Raw genomic sequence first — 22,102 nt, forward strand, 5'->3', positions numbered from 1 at the left:
CAGAAACCACCGGTGACCCTATGGCCCTGATACTTTTGGATGCGGAGAAGGCTTTTGATAGGGTTTCCTGGCCGTTTCTTTGGAAAGCAATGGCGACGTTGGGATTTAGAACCAAGTTTATTCAAGCGATACAAAAAATGTATTATAATCCTAGAGCCGTCGTATCTGTTAATGGAAGTCTAACTAAGGAAATCGTTGTTTCGAGAGGAACTCGCCAGGGATGCCCTTGCTCGCCATTGCTTTTCGCAATATATATAGATTTTTTCATCCGCTACTTAGAGAAAAACACCCATATAATCCCCATTATATCACAGGGATATGTAACAAAAATACTAGCATATGCGGACGACATTGCTATAGTTACCGCAGACCCTAAGGTAGCAATGCCGGTTATTGAGACCGAGGCCAGAAAATTTGGGCTGGTCTCTGGTTATGCGTTAAACCAAGGAAAGACACAAATTGTCTTAAACCAAAAAATTTGGATGGATGACCCCAGGGTCGTGCTGGGAGCGACATACCTGGGGGTGACAATCTCTTCTAAACTAGAGGAAGTGGTGGATTTAAATCTTAAGCCATTACTCAACACAATACAAAAAGATTTACAACGGGTAAATAATCTCCACCTCTCCATTATTGGAAGGACTAATGCAATTAAAATGGTGTACTTTCCAAAGATTTTGTATGTATTCAGGGCAGTCTCCCTAGAAATTCCAAATCAGTGGTTTAAAGTAATGGAACGTATCTTTTCTAGATTTATATGGTCATACGCACAACCCCGGCGAGCATATAAATTTCTTACTCTTCCCAAGGATAGAGGTGGGCTAGCGCTCCCCAATTTAAGGAGATACTACTGGTCCTGTGTACTACTATACAGTAAGGAATTATTACAAGGATGTAATAATACAGAGGAAAACACCGCCTCAATCTTTCAGTTATTGGTCGGGGAATCCTGCTATGGATATTTCTGGATACACACACATGATAGCTACTACAAAAAGGTTAAATTTAAGACTCTCTATAGCTGCTTTAAGGTATGGAAGGCCGTAAGAAAAGAGTTAGGGATAGGACGATTTTCATACTACACCCCCGTATTAAATAACCCAACTCTCCCATTAACCATCTTCAAAGATAACTGTGTTAAAAAATGGTACAACCTGGGAATAACACAACTAGGGGATTTTTATACTAATCAGGGGATTAAATCTTTTGAACTCTTGAAAGGAGAATTTGGCCTAGATTGGCGGGACTTTTTTAAATTTCTTCAAATTAGAACCTTTCTAACTCATAAATTTGGATTAAGAAACATCTGGGAAAAATCTATGATTATAGAGATAATTATACATTCTAAGAAACAGTCGATTGGCGGAGTGTATGAGGCGTTGCTGGATAAACTTCCAGATGATTTAGATAAAATGGCAATAAACTGCCAAAACAAACTCAGTATTTCTAAAGAAGGATCTCTAGACTCCTATAAATTAGCTCAAACGCTTCTTATCTCCACCAAACTTCAGACACAATTTTATAAAACCTTCTTCTGTCTCTACTATACACCGAATAAGATTGCAAAATGGGGAACTGGCAATGGGACTTGCTGCCCCAGGTGTAATCTATTTAAAGCAGATTCTATCCATATATTTGCCACCTGCCCAGTGCTAATGCCTCTGATACAAAACATAGAGAGGTTTTTAACTTCTGTCCTTCACAGAAAGGTTGTTTTGCCTCCAGAGGCAATGGTACTTGGGGTTGTTGATACAGAAAAACTTGAGGATGGCTATGATCTAGTATTTGTGGCCATGGCCGTCTGGAGGCTATGCTTAGCATCGGCCTGGCTAGACCCGATACCGCCTACCTTTCAACAATGGCTAGCTAGGCTCTTAGCGCTGCATAACATCGAGATAGCTATTTATAAACGGAAAAACAGAAGGCGACGGGAAAGGGGTATGAATATCTGGACTCCTCTTACACTTTGGCGAGATTTACAAATTTGATTTATTACCAATGTCGCAACATGTTTATGTTATCTCTGCTAGCTGTATTCTCTCCCTTTCTTCCCTTTTTTTTTTCTCTCTTATTTCTTTTCATTTATCTATTTCTTATTGATTTCTTTTTTCTTTATTTTTATTTTGTCTTTGGAATATTTCCTGTAAGATTTCCTATAATAGTTATGTAAATGTATGATGTAAAAATACAAATTGTCTTCCTGTCGGGGGGGGGGGGGGGGGATTAAAAATATGTTAAAACCAATACAAATATTTTTTTAAAAAAAGGAAGTTGTTGAAGTTCTGCTACAGCATCAGTCAGTCTCAATACACTCGCATTCCTGCCAGCCAGCCTGGATTCTTACAGTGTGTTTGCTGTTTTTTGTGGTTTTTGTGGAGTTTGTTATATAAAAATTAGCGAAATGAGTCATCGTGTGGAATAGAGGGGCATGGAACCTAGGGGTTGAAACAAGGAAGGCAGAAAGAAGGCTACAATGGCAACTGAAGCATACTCTTAATACAACAGAATTATTTTATTCCTTTACTTTTTTTATTTCTGATATGTTTATAACAAGGACCTGAGTGCGGAGTTAGCGGAATACATTACAGGATGCAATAAAAAACAATATAGCAATAAAAAAGGGATCCATTAAGTCCTAAGCAGATTATGCAGACAGTGCCAGATGGTTAAGAAAGAGATAATTGGGTGTGGTTCATAAGAATGTAATTCAATAGTCTTTTTGGCAAAATTAGTAATGTGATGTACCAGCTTTCAACATTAGTCCACCATTTGTTCTACTGATGAAGAAGTTCAGGAATGGTATACAAGGGCTCTTTCCCAATATGGTTGGTGGTTGCATCCCACATAGGGATGATATCAGACAGCTCAGGGAAAGATTTGTGATGCCCTTTGCCCACCAATCAGGGAGTGGAGGAGGGTTGCAAGGTAACTATCAGACAGTCTCCTGAAACAGAGCGCTTATTTACTATTTCAAGTGTAACGGATCCCATAATAGGGCGCTCCCTGCCAACTAGAAAAGTGAAACCACACAGTGTGCAACACTTCATTTTAGAAGACAACTAACCCCACTGTGGAACAGATGCCCTCCATCATGCCCTGGTTGACTAGTACCATTACCCGAAGACTCTCCTGCTAAGCTTCATTGAACTTCACTACTATGTCAGCATTGATCAGTATTTCTGGACATGAGTGTTTTGAGGATACTGTCCTCTGTTGGTGGCCTGACAAGCCCATCACAGATTTGAGTCACACGATAGCGGACTCAGTTTGTAACATTGTAGCATTGACTTGTGTACTTTAGAATATGTGGTGCCTAGCTACCCCATGACCCTCACTCAATGCAGAGGGTCAGTTCTGTGTTGCCCTTTCTGTCTTTCCCGCTAATTTATCTTTAGCATGGTGACCCTTAGGCTTCTCATAGGCCGTGGAAATGGAATGAAAGTAGAATTGTCCAGAGAAGCATTAGTGCTGCTACGCCATACTGTTTGTAGCTCATTATAATACCCATCTAAATCAGTTGTTTGACTTCATTGAACTTACAGAAACGTCTACAGCAATCTCGTCATTCTGCATATGTTAGCTCCCCTCGTAATCATCTTCCTGGTCCTCCAAGTGAAGTTAACTTGATTGTCACTCCTGGACCTTTTGTTTTGTGTGATCATCAAGTGCACCATAGCATATTGAATCCCCCTAGAGTTTTTAGAGGACTCAAGTGAAGTTTGGTGAAATGAAGTCTGGCAGTGATCCTGAAATACCATCTTGGTATGAGGGCAGATAGATTGCTGTTTGAAATAATTGTTTATAGTGTTGTTTAAAGTTACATTTCCCAACGGCTATTAACAGTCATCATCATCTGTATTTTGGTGATACGTACCTGTATGGACCACTTAATATTTTAGAAGGAGATGGGGAGCTTCATTGATACCCATTCCCATCATTCATACCCATCCTTTTTAAATCGGTCTTCTGGGGTCATGTTTTCTTTTTTCGTGGTTCTTAAATATGAAGGGCATATCTCTTTTAGGACTTGTGCATCAGAAACAACGAAGCTGGGGACCTAGACCCACAGGATCACCATAATAGCATTGTCATGCATACAAATATGGGCCTAAAGATTCTCGTAGTTTCACACTTTACATAGTCAAACATCAACAAGTGCTTCTTGTTCCAGCGATAACCAGTTTCGTTCTCCCTTTTATCACACAGGATCAAGGAAACGGATGCACAGAAGCTCAAGGATGAATACAGAAGAATGGTCGAAGGCTTGAGAGAGGCCAACATTGCTAGAGAGACTGATGTCTACCTTTCCAATCCTGTGTTGCCGGATGAGATCTTGCAAGGTGGGGCAAAATATGGGAGGAATTATTACACGGGGTGAGATCTAAACTTCTGCCTAGAAACATCTTAGCTATCCTAAGAAGACTTTCGGCCATTAAATTGGTGAACAGTCTCCATGGTTCCTTAGCAGTTGTTGAGCTGTGCTGTGCAGGGAATCGAGGTTTGCCTGCGGTGTAGGCCTGCCTGGGATGATCCTTGATGGCAGTCCCAAAGCTTCATGGGGAAATCAGTGTGATTTAAGTCCACTAACTGCATTGCTTGAGATCCTAAGCAGGAGTATCAGTCTGCCTTTTGCTAGAGTAAGCACTCCAGTGTTGGCCAATACCATTTAAAAAAGGGGAGAGTCTCCAATGATTTCAAGCTGGTGCCAATAATGCAGGAGGCCAGGAGAAGTTAGACTAGATCATGACTGCAGCACGGTTACCTAAAAATATTCTTAAGTTAAAAAAGACTTCGTGCAATCCTGTCCACATGACGTAGATGTGACCTCCTCTAAGCCTGTAGCACATATTTGACGATTTTTGTTATGGTTTAGAAGTGGATTTGGTTATGCTTACTAACCTTTAACATTTTCTCTTTCTCTCCAGAGGCAATTCCTGGAAATATCCGAACGGCTGAGCACTTTGTGAGTTTCATGAAGCGCTTCCTGGAATACATCAAATCTCGTTTGCGTGTGCATCACATGGTGCAGGAAAGCCCACCCTCCTTTCTGAAAGACATTTTTGAGAAAGTGTGCATCGAGCGTAAGCCATTGCGGTAAGCTACGTTTCTGAGGATGGGGAAAACGCAGGGTAGTGAACGTTCGGGGTTGATATATGTTCCTGTCTTAAAGGTCTAATGTGCATTTTCTGTATTTAATGCATATTCCACTCTTTGATAATCAATGCACCATATGCAAAATTGTATTATAACTCCCATGACAGGGGTTCCCACATTGCCTTTTTCCCCATTGCCCTAACTGTTAGAACAGAGTATGACGGGTAATGAGCCTGAAGTATACATGTGTCGCACCAGTTCAGATTCTATCTTCTCCTTATTCAAAGAATAGGCAACAACACTCGTTCAGAAGCCAAAATAAACCCTACTTACTATGCTATAAAATCAGTAGATCTCATAACTGCATCTTGAACTTCGGAAAGAAACACAACAACCAGCATGCTAAATCGGAGTTTAACCAAGTCAACAAATCCCACACAATAATTTCTTCTCCCTTTTAACCCTTGGCTTTGTCTGATTCAATTCCTCTACATAAACAGACTTTAATAGTTGATTTTAGTACTTCCCCAATGTCCTTCCTCAACATGTAAACATTGAACATGTAAAGGTGACATCTACAGATCTGGAAAATAGTGTTCCTTGAGGTATAGCCCACAAATGGAATGTCACTTAAGCATCTTAGGTTAGCCATTTTTTACTGAGTAGCGGTCTAGATTCTCTCTCTAGTGAAATGTGCAGTGCAGCTGATGCCTATTAAAGAACAGCTGTATAGCAGCTGCTGTGAGTTTCAGACCACAGTGTAGCTTGTGTGCAAGTTTAAGATAGAAAAGAAGAGTTGGTCCCTGTTGGGCAGTTGACTGGGTGAAATGTGAAGGTCTGGTGTGTGGAAAGTTGGACGTGACAGGAGAGATCTAAGGAGCTGTAGGGTGGTTGTGAAGGAGTGTTCAGGGCCATGTTGATCAGTGGATGGCAGCCATACCTCTTCCATTTTGTGCATGACTTGGTGTGCTCTGTGATGTAGTCAAGGAGTACAAGGACATTGTGGAAGTGGTGGAAGTCCGGTTTCAGTGATGAAGATGACAGCAAGCATTCTTTGATCATCATGAAGTGTGGAATGTGTCCCGTGTCATTGTGATGAGAGGATATTTAGGATGTTTGGAATGTGTGTTTATGGGTATTGGATGTGATTGTTGATTGTTGAGTAATCTTAAGATGGTACACATGCGGCTTGTTGGGTAACTGTGGTTTTTATTAGAGGTACGTGATTGTGAGACAGGGGTTCTGGATCCTGACAGGTTCAAAAAGGTGTATCCCTTGTCCACTCATAACTTGGTCTGGTGGTTCAGTGGAATAATGTATCAGCCCTAGGATTCTTTTTTTTACATCATGGTCACAGATTTCAATCCCAGCGCGTCTACTCAGCCTTTCATCTTTGCAGGATCATAAAATGAGTACCATTGCATTGGGTAACAATGAATGTATGTTATTCATCATCAAGCAGTCCACAGGGTTAAATGTGTGCTTTACACATACATGTTATGTTACTGAGGAGACAAGATAAGTAAGTTTATTATTCATAGTTATTTTTTTTTTTTTTTTTTTTTTTTGAAAAACCTTTATTTAAAAATCAGGACACAGCTATTCAGCCGACAACCCGGAGGTTCGGCAGCATCGATAATTAGAAACAGTGATGCGTCCCCAGTACAGTACAAAGAGAAGTGCAAAGGTTCAATTTTAAACAAACACAAAAAAGCACAGCAAACCCCAGCAAGGCAAGAACACTAAAAACCATGGTGAGAGCCCCCAGGGGAGGCCGGACCCCACTCATCTACCAGTTACAAGATAGTGTAAGGAGGGAGAGGGGGGACAGCAGAGGCCCAAATAGTTCATAAACCAGACTCTGCTGGAAAGAAGGTCAGGGGGAAAGCTGTTCCTCGGGCGGTTCCAGATCAGGGGCAAGACATATTCCCCCCCTGTATTGATTCCACCGCCCCCAGATGGCGTGCCACTTCCGGGGGCGGCCTCTAGAGCAATAGACCGTCTTCTCCCTAAACATGCTCCAGTCCATGTTCTCTTTCCACGCAGTCAGTGTGGGGGGCCCCGAGGAGCCCCACAATCGCGCGATATCCCTCTTAGCGACCATGTTACCCAGAGTCACCCATTGGGTCCGCGCCTCATCGAGCTCAGTGGGCCCCCAGACATTCAGGAGACAGCACCGCGCCTCCGGCTGCACAGCAATGCCTGTCACCTCCCCCATAACTGCATGGACTCCCCTCCAGAATTCCACAATGACACCACACTCCCAAATGATGTGCAGGAAAGTACCCACCATACCACACCCCCTCCTGCACAGGCCGTCCTCCGAGAACCCCATGTGGACCAGCCTTGGCCCCGTCACATACACTCGGTGCAGTATTTTAAGCTGCACCAGCCTCAGACGCGACGGGATCGCAACCTCCTTAGGAGAAGAAACAGCTGACTGCCAATCCTCATCATCTAACTCGAGGCCATCCCTAGTCCACTGGTCCCTCAGCCCCAGAAGCATGTCCGCCCGGACGTTTATCAGTTTCTTATATATGAGCGAGATCGTGCTCTCGGGCATATGGCCATCAAGGACCCGGTTCTCCAAAGGAGAGGACTCAGGCACCTTCTCACCCTCCACGAGGACTGATCGGAGGGCGTGGCGCATCTGAATATACCTGAAATACTCAGAGGGCCCCAGCTCATACTCAGTCTGCAACTCCTCAAAGGACTTCACCTTCCCCTTATGCAGCACATCACCCACCCTGGAGATGCCAATCAGGTCCCACTTATCAAAGCCTTTTGAATGCCAAAGCCTTCCCAATCTCTCCGATTCAAACAACGGGGTAGCGAGGGTGAGCCTATCCTTCCAGCCCAGCGAGTCAGTTGCCATCTTCCACACCCGCACTGCCACACCGGTGGGTCCCGTGAGGGACGAGTCTAGGGACCGCGAGTACAACGCCCTGTAGTAGTTACCACCACGCAGCAACCACCTGTCCATGGCATACCCAGGGCTGAGGGCAGGGCCATAAAGCCCATGATTGATCGCGCTCAGCTGTGTGGCCCAATAGTACCGTCGGATGTCTGGGAGCGCAATGCCCCCGTCGTACCATGGAAGCGTCAGCTTTGCAATAGCAATTTGCGGCCGCCCATCCCACAGCAACATCCGTTGGAGGCCTTCGACCTCCCGAAAGTATTTGGCCGGCACCCAATCCAAGGTATTCTGTAAGGCGTAGAGGAAGCGGGGAAGAGACATCATTTTGAACAGGGCCGCTGGCCCAACGAGGGAGAGCGGCAGCCTCCGCCAACCTTCAACATCGCGCCTCAGGCGTGCCAGGGGGGGGAGCAGATTCTTCTCATAGCGCACAGCAGAGTCCATGTAGATAAAGATCCCCAAATACACGAAACCCTGCTGGGCGATCTGTATCGAACATGTTCTAGGGATCGGTGGAACCTCGCCACTAAGAACATACAAGTACGATTTGCTCCAATTGATGACGAGACCCGAGTTCCTACCAAAAGATGTGAGTACGTCACAGACCACTATAAGTGACTTCTTAGGTGAGGCAAGATACAACAGGATATCATCGGCATAGAGCGAAATACGGTCCTCGTGTTCAGGCGACCACCGAAGGCCCCGTATATCCGGGTGCCAACGTATCCACGCAGCCAGCGGCTCAAGGGCGAGGGCGAACAACAGAGGCGACAGGGGGCAACCCTGCCGAGTACCCCTCCCAAGCTGAAACGGAGTCGACGCCCGACCATTCACCACAACACTAGCTAGCGGCCCCTCGTACAGCAACCTCACCCAGCTCACAAAACCGCGGCCAAAGCCGAACTTGGCCAGCACGGCCCACAAGTATGCCCACTCCACCGTGTCAAAGGCCATCGTGGCATCAAGAGACGCCACAATAGCCGGTTCACGCAGCGTGCCCGCCCTGGCGATTACGCCATGAAGACGCCTAAGATTCAACGCTGTGTTTCGGTGCGGGATGAAGCCGGATTGATCCTGGTGGACCAAGTCGCCAAGTACCCTAATCAAACGGGTCGCCAGGAGTTTAGCCAGAATTTTCGGCTCCGCGTTAAGAAGTGAAATAGGCCGATATGAGGCGCACTTATCGCGGGGTTTACCCTCTTTGTGTATGACCACAATCGACGCCAGTCGCTGATCCAACGGGAGGGCCCCACCCCCCCGCGCCTCCAAAAACATGGCGCGCAGGTGAGGGGCGACCCTATCCGGGAACAGCTTGTACAGGTCGATCGGCAAGCCGTTCGGTCCCGAGGCCTTACCCGAGTTTAACGCGCGGATAGCCCCCGCCACCTCGTCGACCGTTATGTCACCATCTAGATCGTCCCTATCTATAGCAGAGAGGCAGGGCAACTCGATATCACGGAGGAGGTCACACGAGTCCTCGGGCGGCCTATCCGACGCAGAGGCATAAACCTTACAGAAATAGTCCGAGAAACCCTTTACAATCCCCTCAGGTTCCACAATCGCCTCTCCCCTCTCTCCCGTCAACTCTGGCACCACTCTATTAACCCGTTCTTTTTTGTCCAGCCACGCCAGGAGTTTCCCTGCCTTATCACCAACATCATACAGTCGGCCCTGCTGTTCCCTACTGAGGGTCTTAGCGGCGTTCGTCACCAGGTCTTTATACTCAGTTTGCTTCAAACAAAGCTCATGCAGTGAGGACTCTGTAACCTCCTCCTCCATCGCTCCCTCCAGAGCCGCGATCTCCTCCTCCACCTGCAGAATCTCACCATCTCTACGCCTCTTGGCAGCCACTACTAGGGAGAGGGCTTCCCCCCGAAGCACGGTATTAAAAGCTTCCCACAGCGACACTGCCGAGTCCACGGTTCCCTGATTGTCCTTGAAAAATTTTTCTACCTTCTTTACCAGGGCGCTGCGCATCTTGGGGTCTCGGATATACCAAGGGTTGATAGGGGCCACCCTTCCTTCTCCCTCCCGACCTAGATCCAGCCGGATCCACACTGGCGAGTGGTCAGATATACCGCGCGCCATGTGCCTCGCCTCGGATACCAACGAGGCATGCGCGGCCAGAGTGAGCAGGTAATCAATCCTGGAAAGGCTACCATGTGCCCCGGAGTGGAACGTGTATTGGCTCTGTGTGGGGTGCCGGAGCCGCCAGCAGTCTATCAGACCAAGCGTGTCTAGGAAGTCTGGAAGCCATTTCTGAGCCCCCCCTGTGTCTCTGGGCGGGTATCTATCCAGCAGGCCGGAGCCAACAGCGTTGAAATCCCCTCCCACCACAAGCATTCCCCCCGGGAGATCCAGCAGGGCCCTACCCAGATCTGCAAACATGGAGGCCTGCAGGGCCGGCGGGACATAAACCGAAACTAAAACCAAAGTCCGTCCTTCCCACCGCCCCGCCACCGCCACAAACCTCCCCCTATCATCAACAATGGTGGAGTCCACCTCAAATGGCAACGAAGCTCTAACTAGGATGCCCACACCCCTGGACCCAGATGAGAATCCTGAATGTGCAATGAATTTATACCCCTTCCTATTCAGGGCATAGCACGTATTACCTATAAGATGCGTCTCCTGCAGCAGGGCAACATCCGGCATTGAACGTTTCAGAAATTGCAAAACAATCCCCCGCTTAATGCGATCCCCCAAACCATTAACATTCCAGCTTATAACACTTAAGCTCCTACCCCCCATCCTCAAACGGAAAGAGGCCCACCCCACACCCGAGGAGCCACCATGGAACAGCCCTGGAAATAAGCATCATGCCTTGCAGAAATAAACCCCCCAACAACAAACCCAAAATCCCTGAAACTCCCCCCACCCTGCACCCCTGCTGCAGCTTACAAAGCCCCCCAACTTTATTCATAGTTATTAAAAACCATAGCATACATTAACTCATTTTGTAGCGGCTACGGCAAGATTTCATAAAACATTTAAAATAATGAAAAAAGAGCATAAATAATAAAGTTCACGATATCACAATTATCTGCGGATTAAATTAAAAAGAAAATTCAGTAAGGTGTTTGTAGGCTTAAGGCGACATGGCTGATAAATCTTTCAGTTTTTTTGCAGCGTGCTTTAAATAATTAGTAAAATGACAATTCAAAGTGATATCCGTTGCCTTAAAGCATGCAATCATGACCTGCCTGCAGGTCCGAATACCATGTTGGTTAAAAAGTGCTCTTATGGGCTGAAATTTAAGGACTTTATATTCATTTAGGACCATCCAGGCATGAGATCTAGTTTATAGTGCCTCTTTGTCTTTAGCCAAAGAGATTTTTTTTCATCACACCATTTATCTTTTTTTTTTTTATTGACTCTTGGGGAATAGTTCTTTCCAATAATGGTCGAAAACTCAGGTTGTCAATGACCGAATCTAGATACTGACGAGAAGGCACGTTTTTGCTTGTTTGTACTTTGCAACAAACAACAGTGTCTCAAACAAGGGTATTATTTAGCGTACCAGTACATGTGGCACATTTAATTGCAATGGATTAAATCCAAAGGAGGAGAAAGCCAGAGAGACATTTTCTTATGAAGGTAAATTGTATTTCAATCAAAGAACATGTTGGACATATTAAACTTCATATGTACAAGCACATGAGGTGGTAGCACTGCTTTACATTTAAATGACATGTAACTACAAAGATACTGTGCACAAGTGCTCGTGAAGTTTTAGTGACGGCGCAAGTTACACGTGATGTGGTATATACAGCGATTGTGGTGGGCGCGACAGGGCAGGTGAAATTAAAAAAGAAGTTTCTTTACATTTGAAATACCCAAACAGTTATTGTTACAGAGTTATACTGATTAGATAGGATATTCGTTTGATGGCGGCGCCAAGAGTTACACTGTGGAAGTCAACGGCGTTTCGGCCTGCAGATGTATTAGGCCATCATCAGGACCAGGTTACGTAATATTTGATATGCAGTGCTGGGGATAGAAGGATACATGTATTCCTTTATATTATAAGCAGAGGTTGGTGGACCGAGAAGGACACTCACTACTGCCAGGCCTTCTTGGTGGGGTATATTAGTGTACAATGACTCGATAGCCATTCCGACCATAAGATCAGAGTCTGGGATGAAGGGGGTGTCCTCGATAAGGACTTTACTCTTTTTCATGTTTTGACACGTCCCTTTTCTTGCAATTGATTGATATATTAACCCAAACTCAAGTCTTATCTGGGCTGACGAGGCTTTAGAAGGGAGACGGAATAGCTATCTAAATATTTTCATGATAATAGCATTTACATTTGTCACGTCTACCTTGCAGTGCCTCACTTCCATATGTGAGGCTCAGTGTTAATTTCGCCGCTATTACCTTTAGCAGTGGTAGGAGGCTTGAGCCATCTAAAGATCTCTGTAGAGTGCGAAATGAGAGAAGTAATGCATTAACCTTCGTCTGCACCTCCAGCCTTTGCTGGTGTAAGGAGCATTTGCCATCAAATAATACTCCAAGGTATCTAGAAGATTTTACTGGCTCCAGCTGTTGTCCTTGTAGATACCATATTTGCCTTTTCTGTTTCCTGTTACTAAATTCCGTGACCTTGGTTTTCTTCCAATTTATTGACAATGCCATTGGTTATTGAGTAGTTAGATAGGCTATCAATGAGGCATTGTAGGCCGACTTTTGTTTGACCGAGGAGAATCATGTCATCTGCATACATAAGATTCTAAATATGCATATCTCCTAGTTTAGGGGGATGAGCTTTTACCTCATCAAGGGCTGGGGTCAGGTTTTTCAAAATTAAATTGAACAAATATGGCGCCAGTACGCATCCTTGCTTTAAGCCATGGGAGGTTTCTCCTTCCCTGAACAGGAAAGAGTCATCCCCTATTCTCACTCTTGCCCAAGTGCCCATATATAGCCGCTGTATTGCTTTAAAAGACGATCAGGGATGCCCCAGCATGCCAGTTACTGCCAGAGGAGATTAAGCTTCACACAGTCAAATGTGGCCTTGAAATCCACAAAACCGAGATCGATTGTGCGCATTTTTAAATAAGAAATTAAGTTTTATATAGCGCTAACTAGACCCGAGACATCGGGTATCAGAGCGTTTTACATGAGCACCAGTTTCGTTACAGAAGGTTATTTGACTTTATTTGTCCATTATTATAGAGGGTGATAAAATGTTAATTGCTGTGTCACCCCTTGTGCAAACCCAGATTGGTTAGGAGGAATGATATTTTTTCTTTCTGCCCAAAGCAATAATGTGGTTAGAAGAAGGCCTGCAAAATGCTTTCCCTCAGTATCTGATAGCGTAATGAGACTGTCATTTTCAGGTCGGTGGCAATCCCCCCTTTGAAGGTTAGGTTAATTAAAGAACCTTTCCATGAGTTTGGAATAATTTCGAATTGTGGAGCACTGTTAAATACTACCATCATCTGCCTAAAAGGTAGGGTTTGCTTTTTTCAGTACTTTTGGTATTCCGTTCCGACCTGGCACTCAATCACGTCCGCACTTCTGAATAGATTTGCATATTTGATGTTCGGAAAAGCTGAGCGAACTGTCTCCTGCGGTTGTAGGGATTATTGGATTTGTACTTTCCGTCCCATGGTTAGAGGTTGTTGTGTCCTCTAAGGATTGATTAAAGTGTGTTAGAATAGAATAATTCATGTTTGCGCATTGTTCTATGTATGTTAGCATTCGCGCCACCATTTTCTATGTCGGCACCATTTTTAGTTATAATCAAGACTTATTCTTTGCTATTTCCGAGAAAAGGCCTCTGTTGAGTTGTGTTTCTCCAAGGCTAAGTTTTGCTTCACTAATTAATATACTGTTCTTATTCACGCATACCTTTCCCTCTAGATTTTTTTTTTGTAAACATATTTTTATTGCAGAGTTATAGACAAGGCGTCCAGTAAGTCAACCTGTACACGCTCGGCTTCGCAAAGCTCAGCTGCCAGTAGTACAATGCACACAGCCATTCAGCCCACATCCCGGGGGCCGGGCGGCGTACCAACACAGTGACTCAGAGTATCTAGGCGCGCAGCTCACAAAGGCAACAGGTCAACATCGCAATGTAGTATCCGCTTTTACATCCAACCAACTCCCTCCCCACAATCGCCGCCAAATACGGTCAGCCACTCAGAGTCGACTGTACCGGTGGTATCCTTGTCCATGGTACCGATCCACCTTAGCTCCCTCCCGGGATCGCAGTGCCTGCAGCCTACTCAACATCATAGTAACAGCACCTAAAGAAAGCTGCTCTGAGACCCCACCCCCTTCTAGGCCTTGGTAAGAGAGCCGGTCTGCCCGTGCTCGTAATATCCCTACCACTATACCCCATGAACTCCCCCCCCACCCCTCCCGCCCCCCCAACTGCTGCTGCCGTGGGTTATACTTGTGGGATCTGACGCTATGGTTAGCTAATGATCGGGTTTGGCATGTGGTCTCTCAAGCCTCCAGGAACCCCGCCTTCCGAATGGTCGTGCTCCGCACCCTCCAGTAGGTAGTCTTGCAGAGCCTGAACTATCATCTCCCAAGCCCTCGCCCACTCCAATCCCTTTTCATTTCCTGTTTTGACAGCCTGCCGCCTTCTGAGCACACTCTCACAGCCAGACCATTTCACCAGCTCAGCCGTCCATCTCCTAACCGAGGGACCCTCCCGGGACTTCCAGTGCCATGTGATTTCCCTCTGGGCCAACATAAGGCCTAGGTCAATAAACTTGCTCGTCACCTTTGTCTTTGCCGTGTGAGGGAACCAGAGCAGGAGACATGCCGCCATGTCGAATTCTACCTCCCGGTCCGTGACCGTGTTCAAAAGCTCTCCCACTTCTGCCCAATACGACCCCAGCTTCGGGCACCCCCATAGTAGGTGGTCCAGCTCGGCCCCAAGCGCTAGGCATCTCGGGCACGCCGCCTCCTGCACCTGAAAGTATCGTCTAATCCTTCCCGGCGTCATATATGCCCTATGTAGGAGGAAGAAATGGACCTGCTGAAAACGGGCATTCCTGCTACCCTTCCACGTTCTGCGCAGAATATGGCTGCAGACCGTGTCTGGAATGGGTTTGCCTATGCTTTCCTCCCACGTCTCCTTCAACGCTGTGAGCGGCTCTAACCCCTCCTGTAGCATTCGAGAGTGGAGGCAGGTCACCGCCTTAAGCGTTCCCGCCGCCATCACCACGTACTGGCAGGCCGCATTTGCGGTAGGTTCCATCAGCCCTCCCCTCCAATGCTTTTGTATCGCTGCAATCACCGCCGCATGCAGGAGGTAACTCCCATCCGGGAGGCCAAACTGCGCCTGCAACTCCCCGAAGGGGGCAAGCACCCCGTCGACATAGAGGTCCCCCACCATTTGCAGCCCCAACTCCTCCCACTCTGCCAACGGGGAGCAGTCGCCTCCATGCGGTAATGCCGTCAGCATCCCCAAAGGGATCACCGGAGCATACGGGCACCCTGCCTTCGCTCTCTTCATGCTCCTGCGCCAGCACAGCTGAAGAGTTTCTCTCCTCTATAGACAAGCCTCCCAGGTCCAATTTCTGTTGCATTACTATATACGATAAGACATGTCTCTGGATGCCGGTCCCCCTCCCTTGTTCCGGGCCTCTAAACACTCTGGCAATGTTCTGTGTCAAAACTTGGAGCTGCGCCGCCAGGTAATATAATTAGAAATCTGGGACCGCCAACCCTCCTTCGATTTTGGGCCTCATCAGAGTCGTCTGGGCCACCCTACGACGTCCTGTCCCCCATAGGAAACCGATGACCAACGTCCTCAGATCTTTGAAGATCCGCTGTGGGACCCAGATTGGCAGGGTGCGGAAATAATAGAGCAGTCGAGGCAGAGCCACCATCTTTAACAATGCGACCCGGCCCTGCACTGATAACGGAAGGGAGGCCCAAAAGGTCATACAGCCCTTCAGGGCCCTTATGCTACGCCCTATATTACCGTCTAGCAAGTTCGCGACGTCATGATAGATTCGGACCCCCAGATAAGTGAAGCATGTAGCCTCCCAGACCACATCCACCGTCAGAGGAGGATACGGCGTGTCCGCCCGCAGCGGGAAAACACAAGTTTTCGTCCAATTTACCCGGAGGCCCGACAGCCTACCAAAGCCCGACAGCATCCCCACAGCCCCCACCAGGGCCTCTTCTGTGTTTTCCAGATACAGTAAGAGGTCATCAGTGTACAATGATATATGATGGGTTGTTGCACCACAGCGAATCCCACCGTACATCCTCCCCGTCCTCGCCCGTGTCGCCAAAGGTTCCATCTCTAAGGCAAACAGCAGGGGAGACAGCGAGCAACCTCGTCTCGTCCCCCTGCGCACCGGATACTCTGAGGATATGACAGATCCCAGTCGGACCCTGGCAGTAGCCTCGGAATAGAGGACCCTCGTCCAACGCCCAAAGCCCTCTCCCAGGCCAAACTTCACTAGGACCTCATCGAGGTACCCCCACTCGAGGGTGTCGAAAGCCTTTTCGATATCCACAGCTAACACTGCCGGTTTCTGATCCAGGTCCCAAACGCTATCCATTAAGTTAACCAGGCGGCGAACATTTATAGATGTGCTCCTGGTAGGAATAAAGCCGGCTTGGTCCCCATGAACCAACTTTGTCATATGTGGCAGCAATCTAGTGGCCAGGATACGACTTAGTATTTTGTAATCCACCGTCAGCATAGACAACGGTCTATACGACGTCACATCGGAGGCCTCCTTGCCAGGCTTCAGCAGCGGCACCACCAATGCCTCCCTCATCGACTGGGGTAGACGCCCAAGCGTCAAGGCCTCCGCGTAGACCAACAAGAGCCGGGGCGCCAACACCTCTACATACTGCGCGTAAAATTCTACCGGCAGGCCATCCACTCCCGGCGTTTTATTTCTAGCCACCTTTCCCTCTAGATAAAGGCCTTCCCCCACTTGACTAGTGTCGGGCACAGGCAGAGTGACCTTGAGTAGTAGATGGTGTGTGCCCGACCTCAGAATCTAAACTTATTTTCTGTCCTTCACTATTTTGCTGCATCTGCTTAGAAAATTCCATGGTGGGCGTGCCTTAATTGGTTCTGAAATGTACATAATGTATTTCTATGCTTGCTGATGTCAATCCCTCTCAGGCACTCCTAGCGACTGGGCAGACTGGGCTCCACTAAGATATTGGTTTCTATTCTCTACTGTCTGACCGACTCTTCATTTGGTATGGAAGGCTGAGAGGTAGTCGTGAGTGACTCGGGTGACCCTAATCGGGCCACTTCCTTCAAGTGTTTAGTTAAAAAATGAATGGTTTTGAATGTGGCTCTCACCAATAAGCCACACCCAATCCCTGCACTCCCACCTGGGAGGCAAATATACCACTGCACCTTTGAATAATATACACTTTTGAGCATGTCTTACCACCCCTGGCACAGCAAGACTTCAATACAAAACGAACAGCACCATTTGAAAAGGGGTTTTATTTAACAAAATGCAAAGACTCTATCACTTTTAGAATAAGGCTTGGTGTTTATTACATAATCCTCTCTAAACAAAGGCTATCTCAGATACCAAATGCATAAGATTCAAATATATGTAGCAAACTTACAATCTAAAAGCACGAATCAATAACTGAGCAAACTATAATACTGTAAATATATATATATATATTTTTTTTTTCACCCAATTGCCCAAGCTTGTGGAGCGCACTCTCAGCAGGATTGAACCATACGGTTTATTTTCACAAGGCATGAACTCGCATTAGTGTCCACTGGTACATTGCCTAGACCTGACGCGTTTCAAGGCTTCCGCCTATCTTCAGAGGTCGCTGGTGAATGACTCGTGCAGGTAGTTCTGTTCAATTAAGTAATGAAGCATGCCCCGCCCTTAGTGGGCTTCGTTTGATGTTGTTAGCGCATGCTGGGCTTTGTAGTCCATGGCAGAACAAGTAACACCTTTAGTAGGTCCCGCTCTTGTCACAATTAGCAGCATAATTTTCTCAACCCTTAGTGGGCCCACAGGACCCCATGCGAGTTAATTTTACCGCAATCTTGCCGAACCGCATTCAAGTCCGGATAGAGTTCCGGACACGGCCTCCGTTAGTTCAGGATGGTGCTGCTCCCGCGGCCAGGCTGCCGCGCAGATAATTTTCACCCAATTGCCCAAGCTTGTGGAGCGCACTCTCAGCAGGATTGAACCATACGGTTTATTTTCACAAGGCATGAACTCGCATTAGTGTCCACTGGTACATTGCCTAGACCTGACGTGTTTCAAGGCTTCCGCCTATCTTCAGAGGTCGCTGCTGAATGACTCGTGCAGGTAGTTCTGTTCAATTAAGTAATGAAGCATGCCCCGCCCTTAGTGGGCTTCGTTTGATGTTGTTAGCGCATGCTGGGCTTTGTAGTCCATGGCAGAACAAGTAACACCTTTAGTAGGTCCCGCTCTTGTCACAATTAGCAGCATAATTTTCTCAACCCTTAGTGGGCCCACAGGACCCCATGCGAGTTAATTTTACCGCAATCTTGCCGAACCGCATTCAAGTTCGGAAAGAGTAACGGACACGGCCTCCGTTAGCTCAGGATGGTGCTGCTCCCGCGGCCAGGCTGCCGCGCAGATAATTTTCACCCAATTGCCCAAGCTTGTGGAGCGCACTCTCAGCAGGATTGAACCATACGGTTCATTTTCACAAGGCATGAACTCGCATTAGTGTCCACTGGTACATTGCCTAGACCTGACGCGTTTCAAGGCTTCCGCCTATCTTCAGAGGTCGCTGGAGAATGACTCGTGCAGGTAGTTCTGTTCAATTAAGTTAGTTCAGGATGGTGCTGCTCCCGCGGCCAGGCTGCCGTATGGTTCAATCCTGCTGAGAGTGTGCTCCACAAGCTTGGGCAATTGGGTGAAAAAATAAATATATATATATATATATATATATATATATTTTTTTTTTAGAGGATCACTCTGGATGTGCACCCCCCACAGCACAAAGAAAACACCTCAAAAATCCAAACATAACGAAGCTTCTAGCAAGCCTCGCCCCCTCGTTCTCATGAGAGCCCATACCAGTCTACTCCAAGGCCTCGGGATCGGTTGCTCAGGCCTTTGCTATGGCTTCTAGACAGACCATTTACATTCCTCTGATAAGAACCGGTTTTCTCTAGTCAGTACAGTGCGAAAAACAGGAGGAAGAGCATAACATGCCCTCCCCACTTTGCAGCTACGTGCAAGCACAGAAAATAGCTTCAGTCATGAAAATGGAGTTAGTTAGGCCATGCACAAAGAAAGGCCCAATGCAATATGGAATTGAAAAACAAGATGACATGAAAGCATGTCAAAGCTAAGCACTGCCATAAAGCAAGGTAAAGTCAGAAAACAGAATGACATTAAGCCATGTCAAAGCCAATAGTAAGAACTCATAATTCTCACCAATGCACAATACAATACACATTCCTGCACAACTGCACGCATTCAAATGCACATCTCACACGCTCTGCTCTTGGAAAGACTGTTCCACTCCGTAACAGCTCCTACTGAAAGACAGCAAGATTACAGGACAGAAGAGAAAGCAGGCATATGCAGGACCATCCTACATTAAGGCTAGGGTAAAATAACACACTAAAATCAATTAAAATGGTGGTAGTTGGAGGTCATCATAGGGTGCCAGACTACAAAAGTGGCTCTTTCACTACATGAACCCGGCTAGTTTCTGTTAAATTTGAACTTGGAGCAGCATTTGGGGCCCTGTTCAGGCTGTTGACCACCCTCCAGAAGTCTCTTACGTTTTTGTTTTTGCTGAGATACAATGCTTTTGCCCAAAAGTAATGCTTTAGTGTTATTTTTTCCTCCCAAACCATCTTTCGGTAGATTTTATTTATGAATTTCAGGTTAGCTTGAATTAGATGGTTTCCAGGCTACCTCCTGGCCAGTCTCAGTATTCCTTTATGGTTACTCTTGGCAATGTGACATGAGGCATATATTTTAATCCTTTTTTTAAGTCTTGTGACATAGCGTATGCATGGGTGTTTTTTTTTTACGAATAGGTGTTTGCTAAATTGTAAAAAGTGCCCACTTAGAGGGTGAGGGGATCTTTATTAAAGCAATGTCTGACAGGGGCTAATGCAGTCTTCCTCATTGACCCTATAGTATCATCGCACCACCGTAGTCTCTTATAGTTTATTGTTTTGAGCCCCTGGCAGAGTGTTTGCCTGTGATGGAGGAGACATTGAGTATCAAGCTCTATAATAGTCACTTTTGTCAGTTTTTTTGATCTGGTATGATGTCATTGAACGTGGCAAAGTTGCTACAGTGAAATTAATTATGGAGTGCAAGCCAGCTGAGTAGTGGCTCCACGATGGTGGGGCATCTTTCTGGTATCTGCCATTTAGTACTCTTAGCCCAAGGGATTCAAGGTCTTTTACCAGAGTCACTGCCTTTGTATCCCTTGATCTATTGCTTGTAGTTCTGGCAGATTGTTTGGGAACAAGCCAGAGATGGTCCTGTTGTGTAATGTATTCATCTCGGGCAAAGGGCCACAGCAGGGCCATATTAAAGTCACCTGTACCTAAACTGTCTGGGTACGTTAAGTCTTGTAGACTATCTAGTAGAATATTTGACAATTTAAATTATATTGATTTCCTAGATCCTGAATCTGGGTGAATATATACATTGATTAGTAAAAGGGATCTCTCTGTTTTTTTGTGCCACTTCATCAGTTTGATCATTAGGATATTATCAACAGCTGATTCCACCTGTTCACTTTGTATCTTAAGGGCTGCTGCCACAAAAGATGCCAGGCCACCCTTTGGCGTCCAAACGTCCTTATTTTATGTGCTGGGCTGAAGTAGCTAGCCAACAAATCCATAGGTTAAGAATGGCTGTGTTGCCCATGTTTCTTTTAGCAATATCATTTGATATTCCCTCAAGAGGTTTATCGGGCTCTTATTGTGAATTTTGTTATACGAACCATTTATATTCCATGAGCATAGTTTCATAGATTTCATAAATGTGGGTGCTTGTGTTGTCAGGAGTCTTTGGGCAACAATGTGTTGGGATTGTCTGCCACCATGCAGGGTTGCTGATAGCTATCCTAGGTCTAGTCGTGTGGAGCTGCATATTTCTGTTGGGGAACGCATGTTGTATTTCGAGGGAAAATATTCTGTTTTGCCGATGGGGTTTCTAAGGATTAAGTATGCTTGCTTGTTGTCTTTTAAGACTCTTGTTAGAGTGTATTTCTTTTGACAAGCAAGCGGAGCCAGGTACGCTTCTGAGCGATACATGCTAATCTTAATTGCCTGGCTGAGAAAGCGCAATTTTTCCTGGATGACTTTCATGGCCAGTAGGCTTGAAGCCCAGGTCACAAGGGTGGATTATTGTGTCTTGCCTTCCATTGGTGCCAGAACTTCAGTGTCTACTGTAGACGTCTTCTCAAGGGTTGGCACTGCCAGAAATAGTTTTAAAATATTATAGCGGTTTAAAATATCATGTCTCCCCCTTGACTGATATTCTGGAGTGAAAACCATTTGATTTCTGTCTGTTAAGAGTTCCAGCTGATTTGGCGATACAGTCTAGCCCAAAGTGTGCAAGATCCTTAGCACCTTCTTCAGGGACCAGCAGAGGATCATCCGTTCTGGTCTGGGTCCAGCTACAGCTAGTGTTTGCCGCTGAGCTGGAAAATTATTTCTGAACGTACGTTTAGTGTCTCTTTGTGGGGGGATAGGTAGGGAGGGAGCCTGGTCAAACAATTAAGTGACTTGTAAAGCGTGACTACTCACCCTTGAGGGTCTCAAGGAGCTGGGGGTGGGTGGGGGGTATCGGGGGCACTGGTCTGTGTTGATTTTTTAAGCTCCCACCATTATTATTCATTGGTATTTGATTGAGTCAAACCTCCTTTCTTTGATTGTTTACCAACGGGATTGGTGCCATAGTGAAATGGTATCTTTGGAAGCTGGAGTTTGAGCTAGCGTTTGAGCATCACAGACCTCATGTGTGGTGCTGTTTAGTTGTTTTTCCAGCTTTGTGTCAAATAATGGGTAGGGCTTCCTTTTCCTTGATGGGTTCATACTATCATGGCTTCCCTATTGCTTTGAATCTTCATCTGGAAGAATTGTGTGTTCTTCAGTTTGAA

General features: G+C 46.2%; 1 protein-coding gene across 1 annotated transcript in view; it reads left to right on the forward strand.

Moving 5' to 3' along the window:
* ERCC2 (ERCC excision repair 2, TFIIH core complex helicase subunit) overlaps positions 1 to 22,102 on the forward strand; it is a 1,160,844-nt gene that overhangs the window by 374,117 nt on the left and 764,625 nt on the right. Inside the window, exons 11-12 of the mRNA XM_085625578.1 lie at positions 4,207 to 4,340; positions 4,926 to 5,094. Of these exons, the coding sequence (XP_085481704.1) occupies positions 4,207 to 4,340; positions 4,926 to 5,094 (303 nt within the window). The remainder of the gene's footprint in view (positions 1 to 4,206; positions 4,341 to 4,925; positions 5,095 to 22,102) is intronic.

The sequence above is a fragment of the Triturus cristatus genome, chromosome 9 (genome assembly GCF_964204655.1).
Source record: "Triturus cristatus chromosome 9, aTriCri1.1, whole genome shotgun sequence".
In the NCBI taxonomy this organism is placed as follows: Eukaryota; Metazoa; Chordata; class Amphibia; order Caudata; family Salamandridae; genus Triturus; species Triturus cristatus.